The 24505-nt window shown below is 43.3% G+C and overlaps 1 protein-coding gene across 1 annotated transcript in view; it reads left to right on the forward strand.

The window, feature by feature from the left end:
* RFTN1 (raftlin, lipid raft linker 1) overlaps window positions 1-24505 on the forward strand; it is a 207215-nt gene that overhangs the window by 15864 nt on the left and 166846 nt on the right. The window contains 1 exon segment of the mRNA XM_030328896.1: window positions 4098-4250. Within this exon segment, the coding sequence (XP_030184756.1) occupies window positions 4106-4250 (145 nt within the window). The 5' untranslated portion in view covers window positions 4098-4105.

Genomic DNA, 24505 nt, shown 5'->3' on the forward strand with positions numbered 1-24505 from the left:
CCACTCACACATGAAATGACTAACTTGATTCACGTGACCGTAGGAATATGGAAGGGTGGAGCTGTGGGGGCTGAATGGACCACAGATAAAGTACCAGGAGAATCTCATCACACATAAGTGATTTTTAGCATGTGTCCTTTACAGAAATAGACAACAACAAAAGGAGAAAGAGCCAGAAATAGCACCGCTCTCACGATTCCACCCAGTGAGCTGATGCTGCAGAGTGAGCAGGAGGTAGAGGGGCTAATCTGTCAGTCTCTCAGAGGGTCTCACTTCCGCCAGGCCTCTCCTGGGGTCAGCATCTGGCCACCCTGAGTGCGGAAAGAGAAGCATCATTCATTAACAGGACCCCTGCACTTACCGCACAGCCCAGAAATCTCACTCCTAGGTATTACCCTAGAGAGATGAAACCTTTGGTCCTCTTAAAAACCTCTGCATGAATGTTTATAGCCATTTTATTCATTATCACCTGGAAACAACCGAAATGCCCTTCTAAGGGTGAGTGGCTAAAGCAGAACCTCTAAATGCAGGCCATCTCGACTGGTAGTCTACTGAGGAGGCAGCAGGCCATGGTCTTTTTGAACAAACTTGGTGAATGAGTTACATATTGCATGATGAATCATCCCCAGACTTAGAGGCTTGAAACACAAACAATGGTGTATTTTGCTCAAGGATCTGCAGTTTGGGCAGAGTTTGGTGGAAACAGCTTGTCTCTGCCTCACACAGTGTCAGCGTCTTGACCGAGACAGAGGCTCAACTTCCAAGATGGCTCACCAGCAAGATGGCTGGCAAGTTGATGCTGGCTGTCGGTTCCTCTCCAAATGGGCCTCCCTGTGGGGCTGCTTGGGCTCCCTCATGGCATGGTGGCTGGGATCCAAGAGTCGGCATCCCAAGAATCAAGCAGTATGTGCTCCTAGTTTCTGAAGGTCCGGGTCCAGAAGCTGGCACGGTGCCGTTCTGCCATATTGTATTGATCAGGCAACTGTGGAGCCCAGATTCAGGGGAGGTGACATAGACCCTACCTTTCAATGGCAGGCGTGTCAAAGGATTTGGGGGCCATATTTCGAAACCATTACACTTACCATTTACCTTCTGCCCTATTACCCTTGAGGCCGATGTGCTTCCACTGAGATGCTCCCTGAATGTCGGGAGGGAATGCACAGCCACACCAGGCACCAAATGCCTGCATCTGGCAGAGCTGTTCCCTCCGCTCTTCCCTCTGCCTCCAACCTCTCCCTGCCCTTAAAGGCCCATACCCATCCCTGCCCCAGGCCCCTTGTGGGATTCTAATACGAGCTTTGAAACCTCACATAGTAAACAGTACCATCAGGCGCTGTTCTATCTTATTTTTCCTCCATTGTGTGAGCTAGATTTTTCTGGTTTGAGCCATAGTAGGGACTGTAATAGATAGTTTTATTTTATTTATTTACTTTATTTTAGAGAGAACACTCAAGCAGGGGAGAGGAGCAGAGGGAGAGGGGGAGAGAGAGAGAGAAAGAGAGAGAGAGAGAGAGAGAATCCCAAGCAGGCTCCACACTCAGGACAGAGCCTGATGTGGGGCTTGTTCTCATGACCCTGGGATCATGACTTGAACTGAAATCAAGAGTTAGATGCTCAACCTACTGAGCCATCCAGGCGCCCCACTGTAATAGAGAGTTTTAGAATGATGTGAAAATCTTTACCATTTTGACAGGGGTTGGGGGTTGGCAGAGCACAGGTGTGCTGGGTGTGAATAAGGTAGGGTCCTCAACACAAGAGAGTAAGAAAAACAAATTGATACTAAGGTTTTATTGGCTCACAACTGCTTCATATGTCTTCCTTCCCAAAGAGAGTCATGCTATAAAAGCATTTGCTTAATTGGCATTGTGCATATTCCAAAGAAATTAATCTCTAAAGTTTGAGACATTGAGGATTCACCGATATTATAGTTTTGCTGATGGCTGGTACTGTTTATCTTTTCTGTGTCAGACCACAGAGATGATTTACCCATAGCCTTGTCATATCCTATGAGATAAGCACAGTGCCCTTTGGAGTGAATTGGGGCAGAGACCTTAAGTTGAGACAGTCTGACTGAAACCTTAAAGTTGTAAATTGGGAGAATTTTTCTGATGCTTCTTGCCATCCCCCACCTCCTTAACTTTTTCTGAGTCTTTTTACTCGTCCTGGTAATTCTCTCCTCTTTTTTCTCTATTGTCAGGAAACCTGTCCTTTATAGAAGATGTTAAATCATACTAAAGTGTTAGAGGCTACCACAAGCTTAATTTGTTGCCCTTCCCGTGGAGGTATTTGTGGTTTCAAAGGAGATCCTGAGGGAGAGTGATTCTAATTTCAAAGGAATGAATCTCTAATGCTAGAATTTACCTTATTAGGATAACAAGAATGGGAGGATGTTTGAGGAAGAGTTTTCTTTCTTTCTCTTTTTCTTTCTTTCTTTCTTTCTTTCTTTCTTTCTTTCTTTCTTTCTTTCTTTCTTTCGGGCCCCAAACACACATTCTTTCCTAGGGAGGTACGTGTGTGAGTGACTTACTTGGTGAGTCTCTGGGTTATTTCCATGTCTGTTCTGGTGGTAACAGGGCTCATCTTGCCAGGTTTACCTGTTCCCCAGTACACGGGAGCCTTCCTGTCCACTTCTCTTCTGCTTTGCCTCAGCAGATGCCCCTTGGCTTGCTTTTTAGTAGTTAAATATGCAGCCTCTGTACATATCAGCTATTATATCTGCAGAACTACAGAGTATTTTACAAGTAATCAGTTCATGCAGATTGCACATAAATCATGTCTGCTCTGGCCCTTTGGACACTAATGTTCCCTTATTAAGGCGTAAGTAAGCCTTCCTGTTCTCATCCATCCTTCCAGACTTTTTTTAATTACTAAAAAGTATAGCCTGGTTGTCACGACACCACCCTCTCCCACTCTTCCCTTCCCCCACACACTTACTGCTTTTTTGAGGTTCATTGTGTTTTTCTGGAGCTTGCCAGTTTGCCTTAGGAAGCTGGGTACCTTGTGAATGGATTAAGCTAAAGGACATTCTTATCTCTAAAAGGAAGCAGTCACCACGTTTCTGTTTGTGATATTCTTGGCCAGTTAATATTTTTGTGAAATATGTTCTAATGGCAGCTCCACTACGCCAGAGAAGGGGGAAGAATTATTGGTCATGCTCAGCGCACAAAAGGAAAATATCTTCTGCTGAAGTCTGGGCAGTGGATAAAAAGTCATTTCGTGAATGTCATTCTGCCTAAATAAACAGAGAACTTCGTTGTTTTTAAGCCCTCAAAAGGCTGGGAGCTCAGCCCACCCTAATATGCACATTATTCTAGCATTTCTCCGTTTTCCCTTCCAACGATAGCCACAGATCTTCACTCTAACACACGTGCGTTTCTGCTTCCAGTTTCTCTTGGCCTGCTATTAGTGTTCAGCCAGTCTTCATTTTGGTCTAAAACGACTCTCTAAGAGAGTGGAAGCGTCCTGTTATTTCATGTGGTTTGCTCTAAAAAAGAATGGAAGGGGGACTTTTAGATGAAGCGGATAAAAATACCACCGTCTACTTTAAGAGATGTTTTATGAATATAAATTCCTGTCTAAATAATTGCTGGTGAGGGCAGAAAGGACTTCGGAGTTTAGAAATTGTACCAACAACTTCTGATTCTCTTTTAGCAACCACAGCGAAAGCGACACATCTCTTGTTTTGTCTTTTCTTTTCAGATGGGCTGACACCATAATGTACCACATTGCTTTTAAGATCTCATTTTTTAATCCTGTGTACAGATTATAGTGGAACTGAGGCGCTCTGAGGCATTATTTTCCTCAGGTAGGGGAAAAAGATAGAAGACAAGTAGGCTTTTGGTGTCATCACAAAAGTGCAGGATGCCTGGTAATGGTGTCCTCACAGAAAGAGAAGCCAGCCTGGGTACTGAGCACAGTTCCTCAGGTGTTCAGGTCATCCACTGAATTATACTCCAGGCGTCCTAAAGGCTGAGGTCCTTTATGTAGTCTTCAGGGAAGTACGGGGTCTTTTACACTATGGTGCTTGAAAACAAAATCTCAGAAAAAAAAAAAAATCACCCCCCCCCCCTTGTCCTTTTTTTTGGCTTCTGCTGCAGCTGCTGAAATGGGTTGCGGATTGAACAAGTTAGAGAAACGTGATGACAAACGGCCTGGAAATATCTATTCAACTTTAAAGAGGCCTCAGGTGGAAACCAAGATAGATGTGTCCTACGAATACCGCTTCCTGGAGTTCACTACCCTGAGTGCGGGTGAGTACAGGCGGCCTTGCCCCCCCTGGAGGCGGGTGAGCTCAGCTCAGCCCCGCACCCGAGGTGTGTGTCCCCCCCCAACCCAGGGCAGGGCTGGTGGGGCCTGACAGGACACGCCTGGGAGGTGAGCGGGGTGAGGGGCTGTGGGGAACTTGTAAAAGTGGGCCTTTGAAAACATACTGCCTTTAGAAGTCCAGATTTGTATGTGCAGCTTTTCACTTTTGAAAAGATAGCAACTAAATTAAATTGTAACACGTTAAAACCACGTGCAAGACAAAAAGTACACACATGCTGGTGGGCCGCGTTTGGCCCCTGGGCAAGCTAGTTTGCAGACTGTTTCGTAGGGAGCCATGTGGAGAAGGGAAATTTTGCCTTATCTCCTGTTGTGTCTGTCCCTCCAAAGTTACCTGCCTGCTGCCTGGCATCTTTCAAGAGTGCTTGTCCGTCTGGGCTTGGCTTGGCCTCATCCGAGCCGCAGGGCATCCAGGTCACCTCACTAACAGTGTCCCGGTGGCTCTGGGGTGACGGGCAAGAGGTAGCATTTTCATCCAGAGGAGTTGCTGAGCCCTGACCGTGCGCAGTGTCGGGCTGGAGCTGTGGGGCAGATGGGCAGCGTGTCCTGATTTCCTGCAGCTTCTTACCCAGTGGGAGAGAAGACTCATACACATGAAAAACAAAACAAAACAAAACAAAACCCTCAACAGGCTATAATTGTAAGCAAGAAAATACGTAAGATATATTTTCAGAAGAGGAGAGATCATTCTTTTGGTGTGGAGGGCAGTCCCTAGAAGTTGTGACCAAACACAGGCACTAACTAAGGCATCTTGCCGCTTTCTCCCTGGGCTGCTGGGTACATTTTAGGCTTCTGTTAACAGAAAAGAGAATAGGTGGGGAAAGCCCTCATATTTGGGGGCTCATGTCTGGCTCTGCTGTGGAGTTGGCCTGCTGTGTGCTCTTCTGTCTCATGAACACGTGAATACCCGCCCCTCAGGGCAACTGTAGACTGGAAGAGGGAAGATGCGAGAAGCTCGTAGCACAATTCTCAGCACCTACTAGGGCAGCTGGTGTTGCCTCCACCTCTGTTCCTGCTGAGACCACCTCTGCACCGAGGCTCCCGCTGCTTCTTGAGCCCCGAGAGAGATGGGCAGCTGGGCCTCTCTGCAGGGACGTTTCGTGGGTCCCTTAGGTCCCCCAAACTGAACCCAGCATCTTCCTCATCAGATTGGCTTCCTGCTGGTGCCCTTGATGAATAATGTCACCACCATCCTCTTAAACAGTCATATTTGACACCTTAGGCATCTGTGACCATACTTTCTCCTTGCCCACCATTTCCATTGCGTCACCCAAGCCTGTTAAAGCTATTTCTGAAAATGCTTGTAATATAGCTAACTTAACACGAGCAAATCTGAACACAAAAGTGTTTGGAGTATTTGGTCATCCATTATTTGTTCAGTGAATATTTGAGTGCCTACAATGGTTTAGGCATTGTCGAATGATTAAGGAGAAAACCAAAGCATGTATAGGAAAAGAGATTGCAAGGAAATACACCAACATGTTAAAAATTGTTAGGAAGCTGAGAATATGGGGTAATTCTTTTTCTCTTTTATAGACATATATATGTATATATATATATATATATGTATATATATATCATGGTTGTATTTCTTTTGCATCATGGTTGTATTTCTTTTATTATTAAGAAGAGTAATTTTTGCTCACAGAAACTTCCACAGACATGTGCCCTCCTCTGTGTACCTACTGCTCCATGACTTATCATCTAAGTTATCCCCCTAACCTCCTGATTAGTTTCTCTGCTACCTTGTACTCTGCTCAGAGCACCCACACTGCTTGCTGCATTGTGCTTTCTTTGACTGAATGACCTTTTGTTTTGTGATTATGAAATGAACATACCTCCATTATTAAAAAGTTATGAAAACACTGGACAAGTCCCAACTGATCTCCCTACGTCCACCCATGTCCCCTACAGATCATGGCACTCTTCTGCTCAAAGCCCTGCCATGGCTCCCCCTCACCCTGAGTGGCACCAGCTACTTTCCACCCTCATTCTCCAGATGTTTGTCCTGCATGTTCTGCCATTTTGGTCTTGCTCTTTCTTGAACCCTCCAGGACTCTTTAGGGCCTTTGCACTACCTGTTTCCTCTGCCTAGAAATCCTCCCAGATATACCCTTGGCACAAACCCTTAACCTCCTTCTCTGTAAAACCCTCCCTGACCACCTATATAATTTCTATATATTTATAGAATATATATATATTTTATATATATATATATTCTATATATATTATATAGATTTCTATATAACCACCTATAGAAATTATATAATTTCTATATAACCACCTATATATTTCTACCTAATCTCCGACTCCCCATCCCTTTGCCCTCTTGCTTTTCTCCATAACACTTCTTACCATCTAAAGTGCTACATATTGGAGCGCCTGGGTGGCTCAGTCGGTTAAGTGTGTGATTTTGGCTCAGGTTGTGATCTCACAGTTCTTGAGTTCAAGCCCCGTGTCAGGCTCTGTGCTGACAGCCTGGAGCCTGCTTTAGATCCTCTGTCTTTCTCTCTCTCTGCCCCTCCCCTACTCGTGCTTTGTCTCTCTCTCTCTTTCAAAAATAAATAAGCGTAAAAAAAATTTTAATTGCTATGTATTTTGTTTATTGTTATTTGTTTCCTTGTGGTCTGCCTTCTTTCGTTAGAAGATAGAATTCCTCTAACGAGTTCAGGATTGTGTCTGTTTTAGCCTCTGTGGTACCCTCAATACTTAGAGAACAGTGCCTGGCACATAGTAGATAATCAATAAATATTTGTTGAATGAATACTTAATGTATATTTTTGTGTCCTGCTTTTTTTTCAGCTTAACAGTGGATAGTAAGGCAGTGCCCTGTCATTCCATATGTTCTCAGAATATGATTTAAAGGCTATATATGATTTAATCACTCAACATACCATAATTTATTTAACAGTCTTCTTTTATTGTACATTTAAGTTATTTCGGGCTTTGGGCTATTATAAATAATGCTGGCATAAGCAGTGCTATACATAAATCTTTGTGTGCATTTTTGATTATTTCCTCAGGAATTACTGAGTTGAAAGATATGAATGTCAGGACTCTTGATAAATTGCCAGATTGCCCTCTAGATAGGACCTCTTTGTGTAAAACACAAATCTGATTATGCTGAGCCCTTTGGCGGGTTCCCTTGGAAAAATGCAGCGGAGATTCCGCCCGGCGCCCAGGACCTTCCTCAGCTCATCCTTGCCCTTTGTGGACCCTCCCCTACTTGGAGGACACAGGGCCTGGCCCCGCCCCCTCCCACCCCAGCTTCTGCTCCTCCAGCCTCACAGAACCTGCCCCGCCCCTCAGCCCTTGCCAAAGTCCCACCCACCTGAAACTGTACCTCCCGACATGCGTCCATCACAGTTACTCCTCTAGTCACGCCTGTCGTTCGTCAGTAGCATCCTTATGACATTTTTATTACATCATATATTTAACGTATTTGTGTTTCCTTGAGGGCAGAGATCAAGCCTTGCTTATCTTTCTCTTCGTCTTTCTTGTTCACACTTTTTAGCTGAGAATAGCGTGTCCTACGTAACTGGGTTCTAGTAAACCAGAGTACGTGTTACCTATGCTGACTCGTTTCCCTGGCAGCCCCTCAAGTTCTTTTCCAGAAGTTCTAATGGGATCCTTTGTTACTGCTCCAGAATGGAGCCAGCATTTGCTGAGAGCCTACTATGTGCCAAGTCCTGTGATGGGACATCTTCCCAACTTTTTCAGCTTTATTGAAATATAATTTAAGCACGTCACACTGCATGTATTTAAAGTGTTCAGACCCATGAAACCATTACCTCATCAAGAGGCAAGACATTTCCATCTCCCACAAGGTTTCTTCCTGCTCCTTTGTAACCCCTTGTTTTTTCCAGCCCTCTGTCCCCAGACAACCAACGGTATGCGTTCTGTCACTGATTTTATTTTCTACTAATGGAGCCGTGCGGTATGTACTCTTTTTGGTCTGGCCTTTTCCACTCAGCTTGCTTATTTTGAGATTCATTTATGTTGTTTTACGTGTAGTAGTTCATTCTTAGTTTATGGCTGAGTAGTATTCTATCATCTGGGTGTGTCTCAGTTTGTTTTTCCATCATGTGTTGATGGACATTTGGGTCGCTTCTGGTTTGGGCTGTTACCAATTGGGCTATTACCAATTAGCATTCATCTTTGCGTGGCATCTTATGTCATTTTATTCTCCCAGAAACACAGCGAGGTGTATGGGTACACACATCCCTTTTCTGCAGATGGGTAACCAACACTCAGGAAGTTAAGTAACTTTTCTAAAGATGCAGTGCTAGGAAGTGATTGGGGTGCAATTTGAACTCAGATCTCTTGGGCCTCAGAGCTCTTATGCCTCGAATACTGCAAGGTGCTAGACAAGTAGGCATTAACACCAAATAGAACATTCTTGTTAGAAAACTGGTGTTATCGGGTAGGAGGGTGTAAGGATATTCCTCGCCCATATTGTTTTGGCCATCAAAGATTTTTAAGTAGCACTTGATAGGCTTATTTATCATTGAGAAGATGCTCATCTGACTCTAACAAATTGCAAGTTGGAGGGAGGGTGTGGGCCCACTTCCACCTGGTGGCTTAAGCAGGAAGGAGTCGTGCACTTTTATGAAAGTCAGAATCAGAGTGAACGCTGTTTTGTTTGTCCCCTGCTCAGAGCTCAGTGCTACTGTAGATGATATTGGAACATGAAACCCCACTTATTGGGCTGACAGAGGTGAAAAGCAGCAGGATCCTCAAAGTGAAGCACATAAGCTGCCAAAAATCTCAATTCTGAGTGATTTGATTGGGTCTTAAATTTTCAATTAACTCTGGTCACCAAGGGATGAACCTGCCCTTTGGAGAGTTTCATCACAGATAGAGGCCCATAAAGTGCCACAATTTCTGCAAAATGGTGCCTCATTATCCCTTTTGTACATATGTTTTGCCAGCTTCTCTGTGCCAGGCCACTCTAATACCACTTGAAAGCTACCTATGTCAGCCTCATGAGAATCAGTTGTGTTTTGTACATGTTCGGTGCCAGGGAGGTTGGCACCTGCCTAATGAGGCTAGTGTCCAGGGCTTTATTCTTGCTTCAACCATCTAGTCCTGCGCTGTCTTGTACAGGAGCCACCAGCCAGGTGGCTCTTTAAATGTAGTAATTAAAATTAAGTAAAATTAAAACTTCAACTCCTCTGTCACACTAGCCACAATTTCAAGTGCTCACCAGTCACATGTGGACAGCAAAGGTACAAAACGCATCCATCATCATGGTAAGTTCTTTGGGGGCCATGCTGCTCTAGTCTGTTTTCAAGAGAGGATAACTTGGTTCCACGTCTGAATCTGTACCTCTAATTCAAACTAATGTGCCATTTTCATTATGAAAGTTTGCCCGTGGGTCTGCTAGGGACCATAAGATGATAATTCATTGATTCCATGGATACTTACTGAATGTTGACCTGGGGCCAGATTTGCGTCCTGAGGACATATGGGTGAACCAGACAGGAGGTTTTCCAAGTTGGTTAGTTAGCTCAGCTGCCGTAACAAAATACTCCAGACCGGGCAACTTAAACCACAGACATTTATTTTCTCACAGTTATGGAGACTGAAAGTCTGAGATCAGAGGGCTGGCATGGTTGGGTCCTGGTAAGAGCCTTCTTCCTGGCTTGCAGAGGACTGCTTTCTTGCTGTGTCCTCACGTGACTGAGAGAGGGACAGTGAATAAGCTCTGTTATGTCTCTTTTTATAAGGACATTAATCCTATCGGATTAGATCCCCACTCTTATGACCTCATTTAACCTTAATTCCTTACTCCAAATAGTCACACTGGTTGACACACACAGAATGTTGACTGAAAAGTCAACATCCGACTTTTGAAGGGAGACACATTCAGTCCATAGCATCAGTCTAGTCCGCTAGTCTAGATCAGTTCAAAATCTCTTACAGACGAAGAGCCAGGCAATTGTAGGACTTGATGCTAGCATGATGATGATAGAGGGGACGTGGTAGCCCCTAGTCATGTTGAAAGAGTGTGTGTGTTGAGGAAGACTTGAGATCCACAGGTGGATTTAGAGTTATCCTGACAGAAGATTGAGGGTGGAAGGAGATGATCTTTTCAGACAAAGGGGACAACCTATGGGAGGGTCAGAACCTGACGACAACATTGCATAAATGGTAAGCTGTAGGCAGTTCCATTTGGTTGGAGTGTGACCTTTGGGAAAAGTAAGTAGAAGCCAAATGAGTAAAGATCTTGGGTCTTGGACTGAGGAGTCTAAGCTTTCTCAAGAGTGCTGAAAGGTTTTTAAGGTGGGAACAGGGTGGGTGACATGTCAAATTCACATTCTGGAAAGCCTGGTCTGGGTTTACAATGAAGGAGAATGGAAGGAGTAAAACTGGGGAAGGAGAAACCATTTGGAAGCCATTGCAGTCATCAGGCAAGGGGCGAAAGTGGCCTCTGTTGAGGGAGTGGCAGTGGGGACAAGAGGAGTGGGTGGGGTCAAGAGAGATTAGGAGGTGGTCCCAGGGACTGAATGGCAGGTGAGGAGGAGTGAGGGACTGGCAGAGTGGATGGCATGCTGGGTGCGTGCCCAGCTGGATACTCAGATTCTGCTTTAAAGTATTTTCAAATAACACATTCACTCTATCATCCAAGTAGCCCTGGGAATCTAGGTTTTCTCTCTCTCAATCTCTCTCTCTCTCTCTCTCTCTCTCTCTCTCTCTTTTCAGTTGAGAAAATGGTCTTGACAGGTAGTAAGTAGTAAGTGGGACCAGAACCCAGTGTTTTAACTCTCTTCACATAGGATTTTTCAACTGCACATGAAAGAGAGTTCAGCGCCAACCTGTCTGGCCTGCTGAATGGTGTCTGTGTATTTGTTTAAATAGCTCTATTAAAGGTATAACTTATGAGCAATGAAATACACCCATATTAAGCATGTGGTTTGATGAGTTTTGATAAGTGTAAGCACCCATGGAACTGCCACCACACTCAAAATACAGAATTTTCCCATCACCCCAGAAAATCCTCTCATGCCCCGCCCCCCCAAGCCCGTGCTCCAGATTACTGCTGATCTGCATTCTGTCATCGTTAGTTTTGCTTCTTATAGAATAATGTAGCGGTGGGATCGTTTTTTGTGTCTGACTTCTTTAACTCAGTGTGCTGCTTTTGTGATTCATCGGTGCCGTTGTATGTATCAAGAGCTCATTCCCTTTTGTTTGTGAATGATACTCCATTGTCTGGTTGTGCCACAATTGGTTTCATCATTCTTCTGTTGAACATTAGGGCTGTTTCCAATTTGGAGCCGTTATCAAAAAAGCTGCTATGAACATTTGTGAACAAGTCTTGTGTGGACATACGTTTTATCTCAGTTGGGTAAATAAGGAGGAGTGGAATTGCTGGATTATTTGGTAAATGTATGTTTACCTTTATATGGAACTGCCAACTGTTTTCCAAAATAGTTGCACCATTCAACATTTCCAACAACAATGCATGGGAGGTAAGAGTTAGTAGCTTCATTTTTTATATGTGATAATGAGAGCCACTACGTATTCGGTATCTCATGTCGTATTAGTCCATTTTAAAAGCTAACAACAATCTCAGGAGGTAGGTGGTTACCTTTGTGGTATAGAGGAGTAAATTGAGATCTTGAGTTTCAAGGGGTTGTAAAAGCTACTTGCTCTAGGCCAGCATGTAGCATATCCCGCCATCTTACGGCACAGCGGAGCCATCACTTTGGGCTCTCTTAGTTCCTGAATCTCCTGCACACTGGCTGGGTTGAAGCGAAATTGAAGTGCTTCGACCTGAAAAAGTTGAAAAGTATCTCCTGCTCCATTGCATATCTTCTTCAATTCATCTTATTTCTCCTCTTAAATTCTTGCTAATAAAGCATGTCCCATGACATGCATTACAATTTCTAAAATTAGTTCACATTGCCACATTTAAAAAATTCCCATCTTTGTGGTTTTCCTGTCTGACAGGTCTTTAAGAACTGACCTTTGGGATTTTTCTTTGACGTTGTGCTGACTAGGATTTTGGCTGCCAGCATTTTAGCCTTAAGCTCTGTATCTAAATTTTGGGTGGTCATGATAATAACACAGGATGACATTCATTATTCAAAACATGCAGATTGTGCATTGAATCATTTTAGGGTCCAGTTTTTATTTAACTTCCGGTCTGGGTCACCTTAGCCCTCACTGCAACTGCAGAAGCAGCTGATAATCATTGTCTATTTAAGTTGTCCTTTTAATCTGTCTCTACAACCAAGAAAAAAAGCTAACCTAAAAAATATGGATCATAATTTATATTGAGGCCTAAAAATTACAGATCAAAGTGTTTGGGGGCTATTGGGTGCCTAATAGCTAGTTATATGTCTCAGCACTGTTAGCCTGTCCGATTTCATGGATCATGAAGGGAGGTGATAAGCAGGGTCTAAGATATCAATCAAAATAATGTTAACCTCCAGAGAAAGCTTTTAGAACGTATCATTTTCTTAAAATAGTAGTTCTCCAACTTGAGGGTGAATCAGAATCACCAGGAGGGCTCGTTAGAAGAAGCCCAGGCCCCGGCCCGAGTTTCTGATTCTTTAGGTCTGGGGCAAGGCTGGAGAACCTGCATTTGTAACAAGTTTCCAGCTGATTTTCTTTTATCTGAGTGGAGATGGCAGAAAGAAAAAGGTATTTTTTTAGAGCAGAAAATAAAGTCAATAAATCCTTACATACCTAACTATCTATTGTCACCTACTCATAATTTATTTCCAAGTAGCTTGTAATATATTTGGAAGGAGAGGCCGTACTCCTAAGACAAAAATTAGTACCAGTGGATACATTGCTTCTCAAACTTTGCTTAAAAAATTCCCATGCCCACCCTACACCCCAGACCACTTCAGTCAGTCTTGGGGAAGGGACCCAGACGTCAGTATGTTTTGCAACTACGGGTGAGGCCAGTATGCAGCTATGGCTGAGAATGAGTGAGCGAGTATAAAGTGCTAGATGGTTGGTGTAAGTGTGGGTACTCCCACTGGTTACCCTCAGGTGGGTCACGTGTGCTGAGATTTTGTTTCCCTTCAGCCTTTGGACTGATGGATTCTTCTGCAGGTTGCCTCCAGTTCCCTGATGACTGGTTTCTTTCCCCAGAGTGCTGAGCGATTGTGTGACATGGTGTAGACTGGGAGGCCCTGGAATAAACAGTTGTCCTCAAACTTTGGCAACGCGAGAATCACAGGATGTAGATTGCTGCACCCCTACCCCTGGAATTTGTCATTCTGAAGTTCTGGGGTGGGGCCCAAGATTTTGCATTTCTAGCAAGTTCCCAGGCGATGCTTCTTCTTGGGTGTTGCTGCTACAGGGACCACATTGAAAACCACTGGGTTAGGCCGTGGGCAGTGAACACAGTGGACACAGGAGGGAAGGATGGATTTGAGGATGGGAAGCTGCACTGATGGGTTATAAGGGTTTACAAGGCAGTTTTTGGGTGCAGGTGAAAGGAAGAGAAGTGAGAGATGGGTTTAGGGGCCAGTTTCTTGCTGCCTAGTGGGTTTGTAGCCAGTGGCCTGGGGTCTGCAGACAGCCCCTCCTTGGCTCAGAGGCCTTGGCCCACTCATTGAGGGCAGGAGATCATAGCCAGGCTCTCAGGACAGTCAGAACTGTGGCTCTGGCCACAGGTGTAATACTCTGGCCAGGTGTATTGGGGGCCCAGTTACAACCCCAACATCTCGATCGACCTTTATTTTCAGTTGCATGGCTCATCACATTTAGCTTTAACTATGCCACCTTAGAAGATCTGTAGGCTGTGGTTGTGCCCTACCAGTCATGTGTCCCAGCCTCTTCCTTGGCTCTTTTCTGGAAGCCTTTGCCTTAATTAAGTCTCCACCACCTCTGTTCCCTGTGCCCCTTTTCTGTTCCTTTGCTTTGCCCTTCCCAGCCTGACCAGGCCCCATACAAATGAGCTCAAGTTGAAAACCTAGAACAAGTGTGAATGGATGAGCTTGAGTCTGTGATAGATCAGGGAGTTGGCTAGGCGTGACACTTGGCTGCAGGGGCCTACAGGTGTGGGTCCCCCTTTACAGGGAAGCCCAACATGGTAAAGTATGGAAAGTAAGGAAAAGAACTGGGGGATGGGGTGGTTATTTGCATTACAGGAGGATTCTTGGTTTAAAGTGGGTTTCATCATGGGGTTCCTTTAGATGGAGCCTCAAGTGCTCTGAAGTGTTTGTTTTTCCATCCTTAATGAGGTATTTATTACCTCTCTCTAAATATGATACCTGCAGCTTTAGAACATAACAGATTCATCTATAATATTTGCAGCTCTTCAGCTGAATTGAACATAAAGTCACTGATGTCAGGTTTTTTGTTTTTTTGTTTTTGTTTTTTTCTGGGTAAAACAAATAGACCAACCAACCTTGAAGCAAAATGTCAGAAGCCATGAAGGAGGGGGGGGATGGGGATAGAAGGCAGGCCCAAAGCAGCCCTTGATGTTACAGCATAAGGCAGGAAGTCCCCTGGTCTGAGTTGGGGGTAATGGCTTTTTACATTCCCTAAACCTTACGCTCATCCCTGAGGGAGGGTTCTCCTGCTGCAGCCCTTAATCTTAATATCAGAAAGACTGTTCTACTCCTGTGCCATCTCTTGACTGTCTGAGGATCCCTGCAGATGATGAGATTGTGACAGGAGCAATGGACCTGAATGATGATGTTATCATTATTGTAACAATAACAACAGTACTAATAGGTAATCAGCCATGTACCATGGTCAGTGCAAATTAATCCTCACAGGATCTTGATTTTGCAGACGAGTAAACAGAGCTCAGAGAGGTTACCCAAGATGCCTATGGTCACACAGCAAATATGTGATAAGGCTAGAATCAGAACTCAGACTTGCCTTCTTTAAATCCTTTGCTCATAAGTAGTGTTGGCTGTACCATAGGTTTCTCTCATACAGTTTGAGGCTTGGTAGACTGTGGCCTGTCATTGAAAGACCCCATTGTGACAGCCCTCCCTTCAATTGAGCCCTGCTCTAGGAAGAACTGTATGTTTTGGTGAATGATGTAGTGGAGATGAAAATGGCAACTGATTGTTATGCTGTATGGGGTAACGTGCAGGTTCATATGCTTGAACTCAAGTAATCCTTACAACTCTATAGGTGATTTTTCAGTCTTGTGGTATATATAGATGTAGAGGCTCATTCACAGGGTAGTTGTGCAGGGGACAGCTTGAACTTCAGTCTTCTGACTCCATGTGACCTGTGATCCTCCTGCTGCCCAGGACTTTCAGAGTCTGGGGCTTGGAAGCCATGTGAAGATCACACTATCCATCGCCTATTGAGAACCACTTTCTTCTTTGGCAAAATCACGAATATGGTTAATAACCCACTAGAGTATAGTGTTGGCTTCCTTTCACTGCTGGTTTTAAAATAGGGCTGTTTGACCTCTAGCTCAGATTTAGAAGGCCAAGTCTGAACTCGGGTACGTGTGGATGGCTGCCACTTAGTCCCAGTTTTGTCACTATGCCAAGCTCAGAGGTTATCCTGTGCTGAATATAGACTCCTCCTTTGCTGAAAATAGTATGTGCAATAGGGTAGGGAAACATTTTTCTTTCCTAGAAAATCGCTCCTTTCTGCTCTAGGTAGCATCGACTTCTGTGAAACCATCTGTTCCTTCCAGTATAATTTCCAGACTATTAGATTAAACAGTTTCTCCTGACCCACTTTCGGCTTCTGTTTCCTTTCACTGTTCATTAATAAATTGTGTAGCAGAGTTTTCGTGGAGAGCGTGTGTGTATATTTATTTAATTTCAGTTTGGGCAACAGCAATTGTTGGGTGCTGTGAATTTATTTAATTTCCTACCTGTGTTTCATTTTTGTTTCAGTTTCTGTAATTGCTCTGAGTCGGTTGCTTTTTTTTTTGTTTTGTTTTTAAGACTCATGAAAGGAAGTCAGCAGCATGAGTTATGAGTTGAGGTTCTGGTTGGGAGGTGTGCTAAAAACAGACCCTGTTTTTATACTGAAGACGCAGAGTGGTAAGGAAATCGGTTCCCATAAAACATGTCTTACTGCAGATAAATATGCTTTTACAGAGTTTGTGGGGATTTTTAAAGATAAATGAGATAATATGCATGACATGGCTTTAAGCTTTTCTGAGCAAAGCTACGATGTGCGTCTTCTGTATTATTGCTGCTTTTGATAATGCAAGCAAGTCTATTAGTATTAATGTTATTGTTAAATATTCACTAATGGAGGTAATAAGATTAGATTTAAGAGGAAGGAAGGCATTCTTTGCATTCCTTTCTTAATGTAAAAATTCTTCCTGCTCTTTTCCCAGCTAGTCTGAAGCCAGACCAAGAAACAACACTCAGTGTTGTGTGAGGAAAAGCTCAGGTTTATATGTGTGTGTCTGTGTGCAAGCAGTAAATTTCAGCGACTTAAGTCTGCCTTCAGTGAAATGAAATTTCTTGGTGATGACTGTTATCTGTCAGAGCAAAACCAAATTATTTTTCTGCAGAATTCATAAAAGCAGCGCTGTAGTAGCGGGAATAATTTTTATCAAATTTGGTTAAAATGAAACAGAAAACAAGTTAATGTTCTATGTGTTCTACTAATGTTACTAGCAATATTGCTTCAAAGACTTTTTATAAAGAAGCTTTCTCCAGCACTTTGACCAGACTTCACTGATGCTTCAAAGAAAGGAGGCTTGTTGAATGTTGTCTATGAAATATTTTTGAAAACAACTCTGGTATGAAAAGGTAGAGGATTCTGGCTTCAAGTTGGATATCACTGTCATCATGTCTAGAAAGTCATTTGCTCAGTTCTGTGTTTTAGACATATTTCAAGCTGTTCTTTATTTACAGGCCAGATCTTTTGATAAATAAAAATTACATAGGTGATGGGTACCTGCTACACTTACGAGCAGCTGAGATGTTTTCCCATTTTATTGCATAAACATACTTTTCAGGTACATACGTAGGATTTATTAGGAGGATACATTAGTTTGATAGTCTTCTTCTCCAGAGAGGAAGGGGATTATTTCAGTTGGGTATCCCAGGTGTAAATTCAGAATTGTGTAGTAAGCATGAACACAGTATGGCCCAATTTGGAGTGAATGTTGCTTTTGATCCAAGACTGGTAACATATTCCTACGGGAGCTGGCATACTTGGTGGGGTGGACTTTCCTTAATGGAGAAAGCAGTCTTTTATGATAAGCTTATTCAGTAAAATTAATTCATTGGATATTTATTGATTACTTGCTCTTTGTCAGGGCTGGGTCCCTCAGTGTAGGAACCAATGTCTAAAACATTCCATCCAGTTCTACATTATTAATGTCCTACCCCAGGGTCTGGTTTCTCTGGAAACCAGTTCAATGCAGGCACAGCCTTTATAGAGTCTGTGTTTTATCTTGGAAAAGCATCTGCTTTGACTTACTGTGATCTATCTTTGACTTGGTGGGTGCTGCATGGCTGGAGATTTGTCTACTGTTTGGTGGGCACAGGAAGGCCCTGGAAATCTCAGACCAGGTCTGATCCCTGGGCCCACCAGCTGCAGTGTGGGAAAACCCCTGGGTTAGTGCCTCAACCAAACCGGCTTCCTGGAAGTGAGGGACTTGCCTGGGCTGCTCATGCCCACATCCGAGCTTCTGGGGACTTAGTAGATGCATCCAGGATGCCCTGGGTTTTAGTCTGTCATGCCTTTCTTCGTAAGCAATGGTCTGCTTGGCCAGGCTGAGATAGGCTTATGAAAAAAAAGTTACTGCTGGTTCTTCCAATAGCCTGGGCTGAGTTAATTCCAGGACTAGGACTAGGGACAGGGGGAAGGGCACTGAGGGTTTTGAGGATTGCCTTGTTTAATCCCCCAAATTGATGGCCCATCTGCTCCTTTTCTTACCAGTGTTTCTTATGAATCTGGAAACTGTAAATTAATTCTTATTTCTACTTGGCAGTACTTACTGTGGACTTTATATAAATGGATTAGACCAAAATAACTAAAATCTAAGAAAAAAAAACAACAACTATCTTTTCTCCTAATAGCCTTTACTGTCTTTGCTATAAAGTGAGAATTCAGATGTGGCTTAAGGCAAGCGATGGGGCTAGTGCCCCAGACAGGTGAAGGAACCAAGGTTTTGTTGTTCAAACTGGGAGTAATATGAGTTGAGAGCAAGGTTAACTGAGGTAAAAACAAAAACAAAAACTTTAAACTCAAATTTTATGCTTACTAGTTGCATGATATTAAACAGCATGGTGCACACCCTCCAAGATGGCCTCCAACAACCCTCCTGGTGTTTAAGCCTTTGTGTAATCCCCTTCCCTTGAGTGTGGAAGGACCTAATGACTTATTTCTAGTGAATATGATACCATAAAAGTAATGGGATGTCACTTCCGGGATCAGGTTACAAAAAGACAGTGGACTCTCTCTTGCTCTCTTCCTCACTTCCTCTGAGTGAAGCCAGCTGCCATTTTGTTAGTTAGCCCAGTGGAGAGACCCACATGGCTAAGAACTTAGAGAGGCCACCTGCTAATAGCCAGTGAGAAACTGGGCCCTTGTCCAGCAGCCCTGGAGGACTTGAGCCCTACAGACGCACAAATGCATGAGCTTGGAAGTAGGTTCTCCCTTAGTGTAACCTTGAGATCCCTTCAGCCCTGGATGATGCCCTGAAGCCACCTCATGATAAGCCTTGAGCCAGAGACACCCAGCAGAACTTCACCTGGATTCCTGACTCACAGAAACTGTGAGGTAATAAATGTTTGTGTTTTAAGCCGCTAAATTTAGGGGTAATTTATTACACATTATTACATAACTAATATAGGCAGTTCATGTGAAAAGCTTTGTTCTGCTAGGATAGGTAGCATTGTAGAGTGGTGGAGAGCACAGACTCTTTGTTTGTTTGTTTTTCTTTCTTTCTTTTTTTAACTTTAAGTCCAAGTTAACATATAGTATAGTAACACTTTCAAGAATAGAATTTAGTGATTCATCACTTACATATAACACCTAGTGCTCATCCCAACAAGTGCCCTCCTTAATGCCCATTGCCCATTTAGCCCATCTCCGCACCCAATGCCCCTCCGGTAACCCTCAGTTTGTTCTCTGTATTTAAGAGTCTTTTATGGCTTGTCTCCCTCTCTGTTTTTATATTATTTTTGCTTCCCCTATGTTCATCTGTTTTGTATCTTTTTTTTAAAAAACTTCTTTTAATGTTTATTTATTTTTGAAAGAAGGAGAGAGAGAGGGGGGCAGAGTATGAGTGGGGGAGAGGCAGAGAGAAAGAGAGAGAGAGAGAGACAGACAGACAGACAGACAGACAAACAGAATCCAAAGCAGTCTCCAGGCTCTGAGTTGTCAGCACAGAGCCTGACATGGGGCCCAAACGTACGAGCTGTGAGATCATGACCTGAACCAAAGTCGGACACTTAACCAACGGAGCCACCCAGGCACCCCCATCTGTTTGTATCTTAAATTCCACATAGGAGTAAAATTATATGATATTTGTCTTTATCTATTATTTCATTTAGTATAACGCACTCTAGTTCCATCTACATTGTTGCAAATGGCAAGATTTCATTCTTTTTCATCGCTGAGTAATATTCCATTGTGCATAAATGTGTGTGTGTGTGTGTGTGTGTGTGTGTGTGTGTGTATGTGTGTGTACGTACATCACATCTTCTTTATCCATTCATCAGTTGATGGACATTTGGGCTCTTTCCATACTTTGGCTATTGTTGATAGAGCACAGACTTCAAATTCCATTTCTGCCACTTACTAAGCTATGTGACTTTGGGAAAGTCACTTAACCTCTCTGTGCCTCAGTTTCCTCATCTGTAAACAGGAAATGTAATAGTTTTGGATTTCAGATCTGTATTCCAGGAAGACTAGCTTGAAAGAGGTGGAAATGGGTATTAATTGACAGAATCCACAGTTTCTGCCCCAGTGAGCAGAAAGAAGGGGCCATATTGGTGGCTTTTGTGATCTTGTACCTCTTAGACTCCCAGATCAGGTGGCTGCCATTTAGCTGAGGCCATTTTTCCAGAGGAAGGGGCAGCCAACACACAGCACCTGAGGGATAGGTGCACAGGTCTGTTAGTCTGGAAGCAAATGATTAGTGTTCATTTTTCTATCCTTGCCCTTTCTTTGATACCATGAGCCATGTCTGTAGCATCTCTCCCATTTCATGCCATAGGCCCTGTTGAGCAGAGAATATCTATTCCCAAGACTAAATTATATGTTTAAGAAAAGCCTTCTGCTTCGACCACAGTTATTCATTAGCCTGGATGTAAATTGCTAAGCCTGCCTTCGAATTGTGAAAGTCAAGATTTGTGGCATTTAAACATATTGATGAAATGTAAATGCCCTGTGGATACCCTTCCACAAAGCCCTAGCACTTAGATAAGTAAATGACATAGAAGGAGCTGGAAGAGATGGGCATCCAAAGCCCTCTCTTAAATTTGCAAATTGTTCTTTACAGAATTCTAGCATCTGGTCACCCCCATCAGTAGTAATAATGTTTGGCTCCTCCCAAATGTCCCCAGTTCACTGTGGGCTGGTTGCTTGTAGATGCAACTAGATTTTTTTTCTCCTTTTTTCTTTTCTCTCTTTCTCTTCCTTTCTTCCTTTCTCTTTTCTCTCTCCCTCCCTCCCTCTCCTTCCTTCCTTCCTTCCTTCCATCTTCCTTCCTTCCTTCCTTCCTTCCTTCCTTCCTTCCTTCCACTAGATCCCTCTAATTCAGATACATATTCTAAAAATTAGTATCAAATTTTTTGTCTGAATAAATAAAAAAATACATATAAATGATACTAGCTGTCCTCAATTTTTGAGAGTTTCTTGTGTCTTCTTGCTGTTTTCATTTTATCTGCTCTCTAGCAGGAAAATAAAATTGCATTCGATTGACATACTCTCCTGCTGGGAACCCAAGATATATTACACCCTTTCTGTGTGTTCCTAGTTGTGATGAAATGGTGGAAAATCCCTGGCAACCTTAAATAAGATAGACACCAGCGATTTATCCAGAATCGGGAAGGAATATAATAATTTACTCATTTTTTCTCCATTAAAGAAACACCATAAAAGTTGAGGCAGCTGATGCCATGTGAACACCAGTGTGCTTTAATAGAGACCCATTAATAATTTACCTTAATAGTGTAATAGTTGCTGTTTTTGTGACCAAAAATTTGTTTCAACCCCTGCTTTATGGATGAAAAGTAGGATCAATTAATATTGAGTGATGATAGCCTCCCTGCGGAGAGAAAATGGGAAATCTTGGTGTCGTCATCTGCCTTGCGACTAAGAAATAGCTTTTCTTAATTGTACGGAACAGAGAAACCCAGGGGGATGTAATTCATTTCTCTCCAGCTTGCAATGTAAATTGAAAGTAAAGAAAAATAACCACATACCAGAGTGGGGATGTGAACTCAACTACTAAGTTATGTCTGACTTATAGGATTTTCTGGAAATGAGTGGACAGTTTTTTCCCCCAAGATGGAGCATCTCCTTCCACAATGGCATTGCTCAAGTATCTCTGATATCTCGTGACCAGAGGGTTTCTCTCCGATGGCAGTATGAAGTCTCTTACTGGAAGTCTCTGCTCCCACATCTTCTCCTGGCTTATCCCTTCTTCTCATCTTGTCTCTGCTTAAATTCCACCTTCTCAGAGAGGTCTTCTCTTAGGACTCTGGCTAAAATAGCCACTTCTCTTGCCGCATTCACTTTTATCCTTCACTCCCTGCTTTACGTTCTTCATGGAACATGCCATCATCTGAATCTGTTTTATTGTTTTGATATTTTTTATGGTATCCCCCAACCATAATGGTAATTTTTTATGGTATACCATTATTTCCACCATAATTTTTTATAGTATCCCTTACACCATAGTGTGAGCTCCAGGAGGACCTGACTTCCCTTGTGTATTGCTAAGCCCTCAGAGCCTTGATGCTAAGGGTGCTTGTTAAATGACTGAGTCAGTGAATGAATGATGAGTGTAAAAATTCCATAATGCAAAATAATTTAAAAATTCTTGGACGTGAAAAAAAAAAATTCTTGGATATGCACACCAGCCTTCTTTTAAGGTATATTCACTTCAGGTAGATGACACAATCTGAGTTGATCCCCTGAATGTGGATTGGTGCCATTACCCTTATATATTTGTGCCAACAGCCAGAAGTCCCACAATGCAGTCGTTCCATGGGTATCATTTTTCTGTAATATGCTCTTATAGAAATGTATATCCTTACAGCAGTGGTCACAATTTCTTATTTGTTCTGTGCCTTTTCCCTTGCTGAATTTTAAACACCTTGAGGATAGAAGCTGTTTCTATCTCATTAACTCTCTATCCTCTGCATCTACCACTGAGCTACATGAAGCTGCTTCTGGGAGTAATGAAAGATGCTGGAGGCTGGAACCAGCTGCTGCCACCAGGAGGAAGTGCCACAAAGAGAAGGAGGCCCCTTCTCCCCTCTCCTGCCAGCTAATCTCCATCTGGAGCCCCCACTGGTAGAACCTAATAGGAACCTAAAAGGCAAGAAGGAATGCCATTTTCAGAGTGCTGGCTCTCAACACATCAGGGTCTAGAAGGGTGGATGGACCTGAGTGACAGTGACCGAATGATCAGCACAGTCTACCCCTTCAGATTCTCGACATCCAGATGTCTTTCTGCGCATTTTTAACTCGACAGGACAACACAACAACTTCGTTTCTGCCTAACAAGACATAACTGCTCTTCGTACAGTGCTCTTGCTCTTTCCCCAAGAAGGAGAGACACAGTGTCCTTCTCTGGGTGACATGAGTGATTTTTCTACTTCAGTCTGTAAGATACAGAGTGCTCAGATGGGACTGGAGCAGCTAGAAGAGGCTTCGGTGTTGCTCAGACACGGATGCCTTGACTGTTAGGACTTGGCCTCTGCCCTCAGCCAACACTTCACCTGACTGGGGTTTATCACCTGGTAGAATAATCTAGGAATCTAAATCCTTAGTGGCCTTGAATCCCTGTTGCCTTAGTTTTCCAATATTTATTCTTGGACATGAAGTAACAAGAGGCACTCCAGAGACTGCCTTGGGTTCCATTTTTTGGCAATAATCTAGTTTCCCTTTGGAAATCAGGATCACTTGCCCCAGCCAGTACATTTTGGTTCTGTGGCATTCATAATCCAAAATGGCCAAGGGGCAGAGTCACCTGCCAGTTCATTGAAACCATTGCTAAATTGTCTGGTAGAAGTATTCCTTCCTTGAGAACCATGACCTTCACACCAGCAGCGCCAAGAGTTGTATGGCCAGGAAGCAAAAAAATCTATTAGGAAGAGGAGCCATTCCTTCTTCCACCCCTTGGTTGTTACAATGAAATAGAACTGATTTTGCTTACATTCCTTGTCCTGAGAGAGTGAACTCCCAACTTGTCAGGACGTTGTCTCCCCATCTGGTTCCACAGGGAATGTTGGGCCAATAATTGGTGTTTTTTTTTTTTTTTATTTCAAATCATGTAAAGATTTTCCCAAACATAGTGGTGGCTCAGGCTCTTTCAACTTCAACTGTGCATTTCATGGTGAATCAGTGGTTTAAAAATTGCATTGGATAGAAGCCTATTTTTTTGGCCACGTCTCCTTGAGTGCTTTAAAGAGGCCATCAGATGCCCAAAGATGTCCAGTCCATTGTTCCCAGTATCACTCATCACCATGGGACCGGCTGTCTTTCTGGGGGTGTGCTGGCATCTTTCTCATGGCCCCAGGGCCATGTTTATCTTGGAGGGAGGAGGGAGAATAGTAGCAGCATTAACTAATTAGTCAACAGCTATCTATCAGTCCATCCTCCCTGCACATCAGGGAATAGTGCTGGTTGGGTGATTAAAAGCAGAGACTTTGGTGGGCACATATCTGGGGTGAGGCCAGAAGACCTGGTGAGAGACCTGTCTCATTTACTCTGTGACCTCGAGTAAGTTACTCAGCACCTCTGGGTCTCAGTTTCTTATCTGTAAAATGGCAATGTATTTCTCCTAAGTTGTTGGAATTGAATGAAGTCATCAGACATGGCATTAGGTAGGCCCATAGATAAGACTCAGTAAATGGTATTATACCAGATGCAAGGAAGAGTCAATGAAGAATCATGTCCCTGAGGGCCTGACAGGATTTACTGCCCAAGACATGAATGATTTTTTTTTTTTAATTTTTTTTTTCAACGTTTATTTATTTTTGGGACAGAGAGAGACAGAGCATGAACGGGGGAGGGGCAGAGAGAGAGGGAGACA

Source organism: Lynx canadensis, chromosome C2 (assembly GCF_007474595.2).
Source record: "Lynx canadensis isolate LIC74 chromosome C2, mLynCan4.pri.v2, whole genome shotgun sequence".
NCBI lineage: Eukaryota > Metazoa > Chordata > Mammalia > Carnivora > Felidae > Lynx > Lynx canadensis.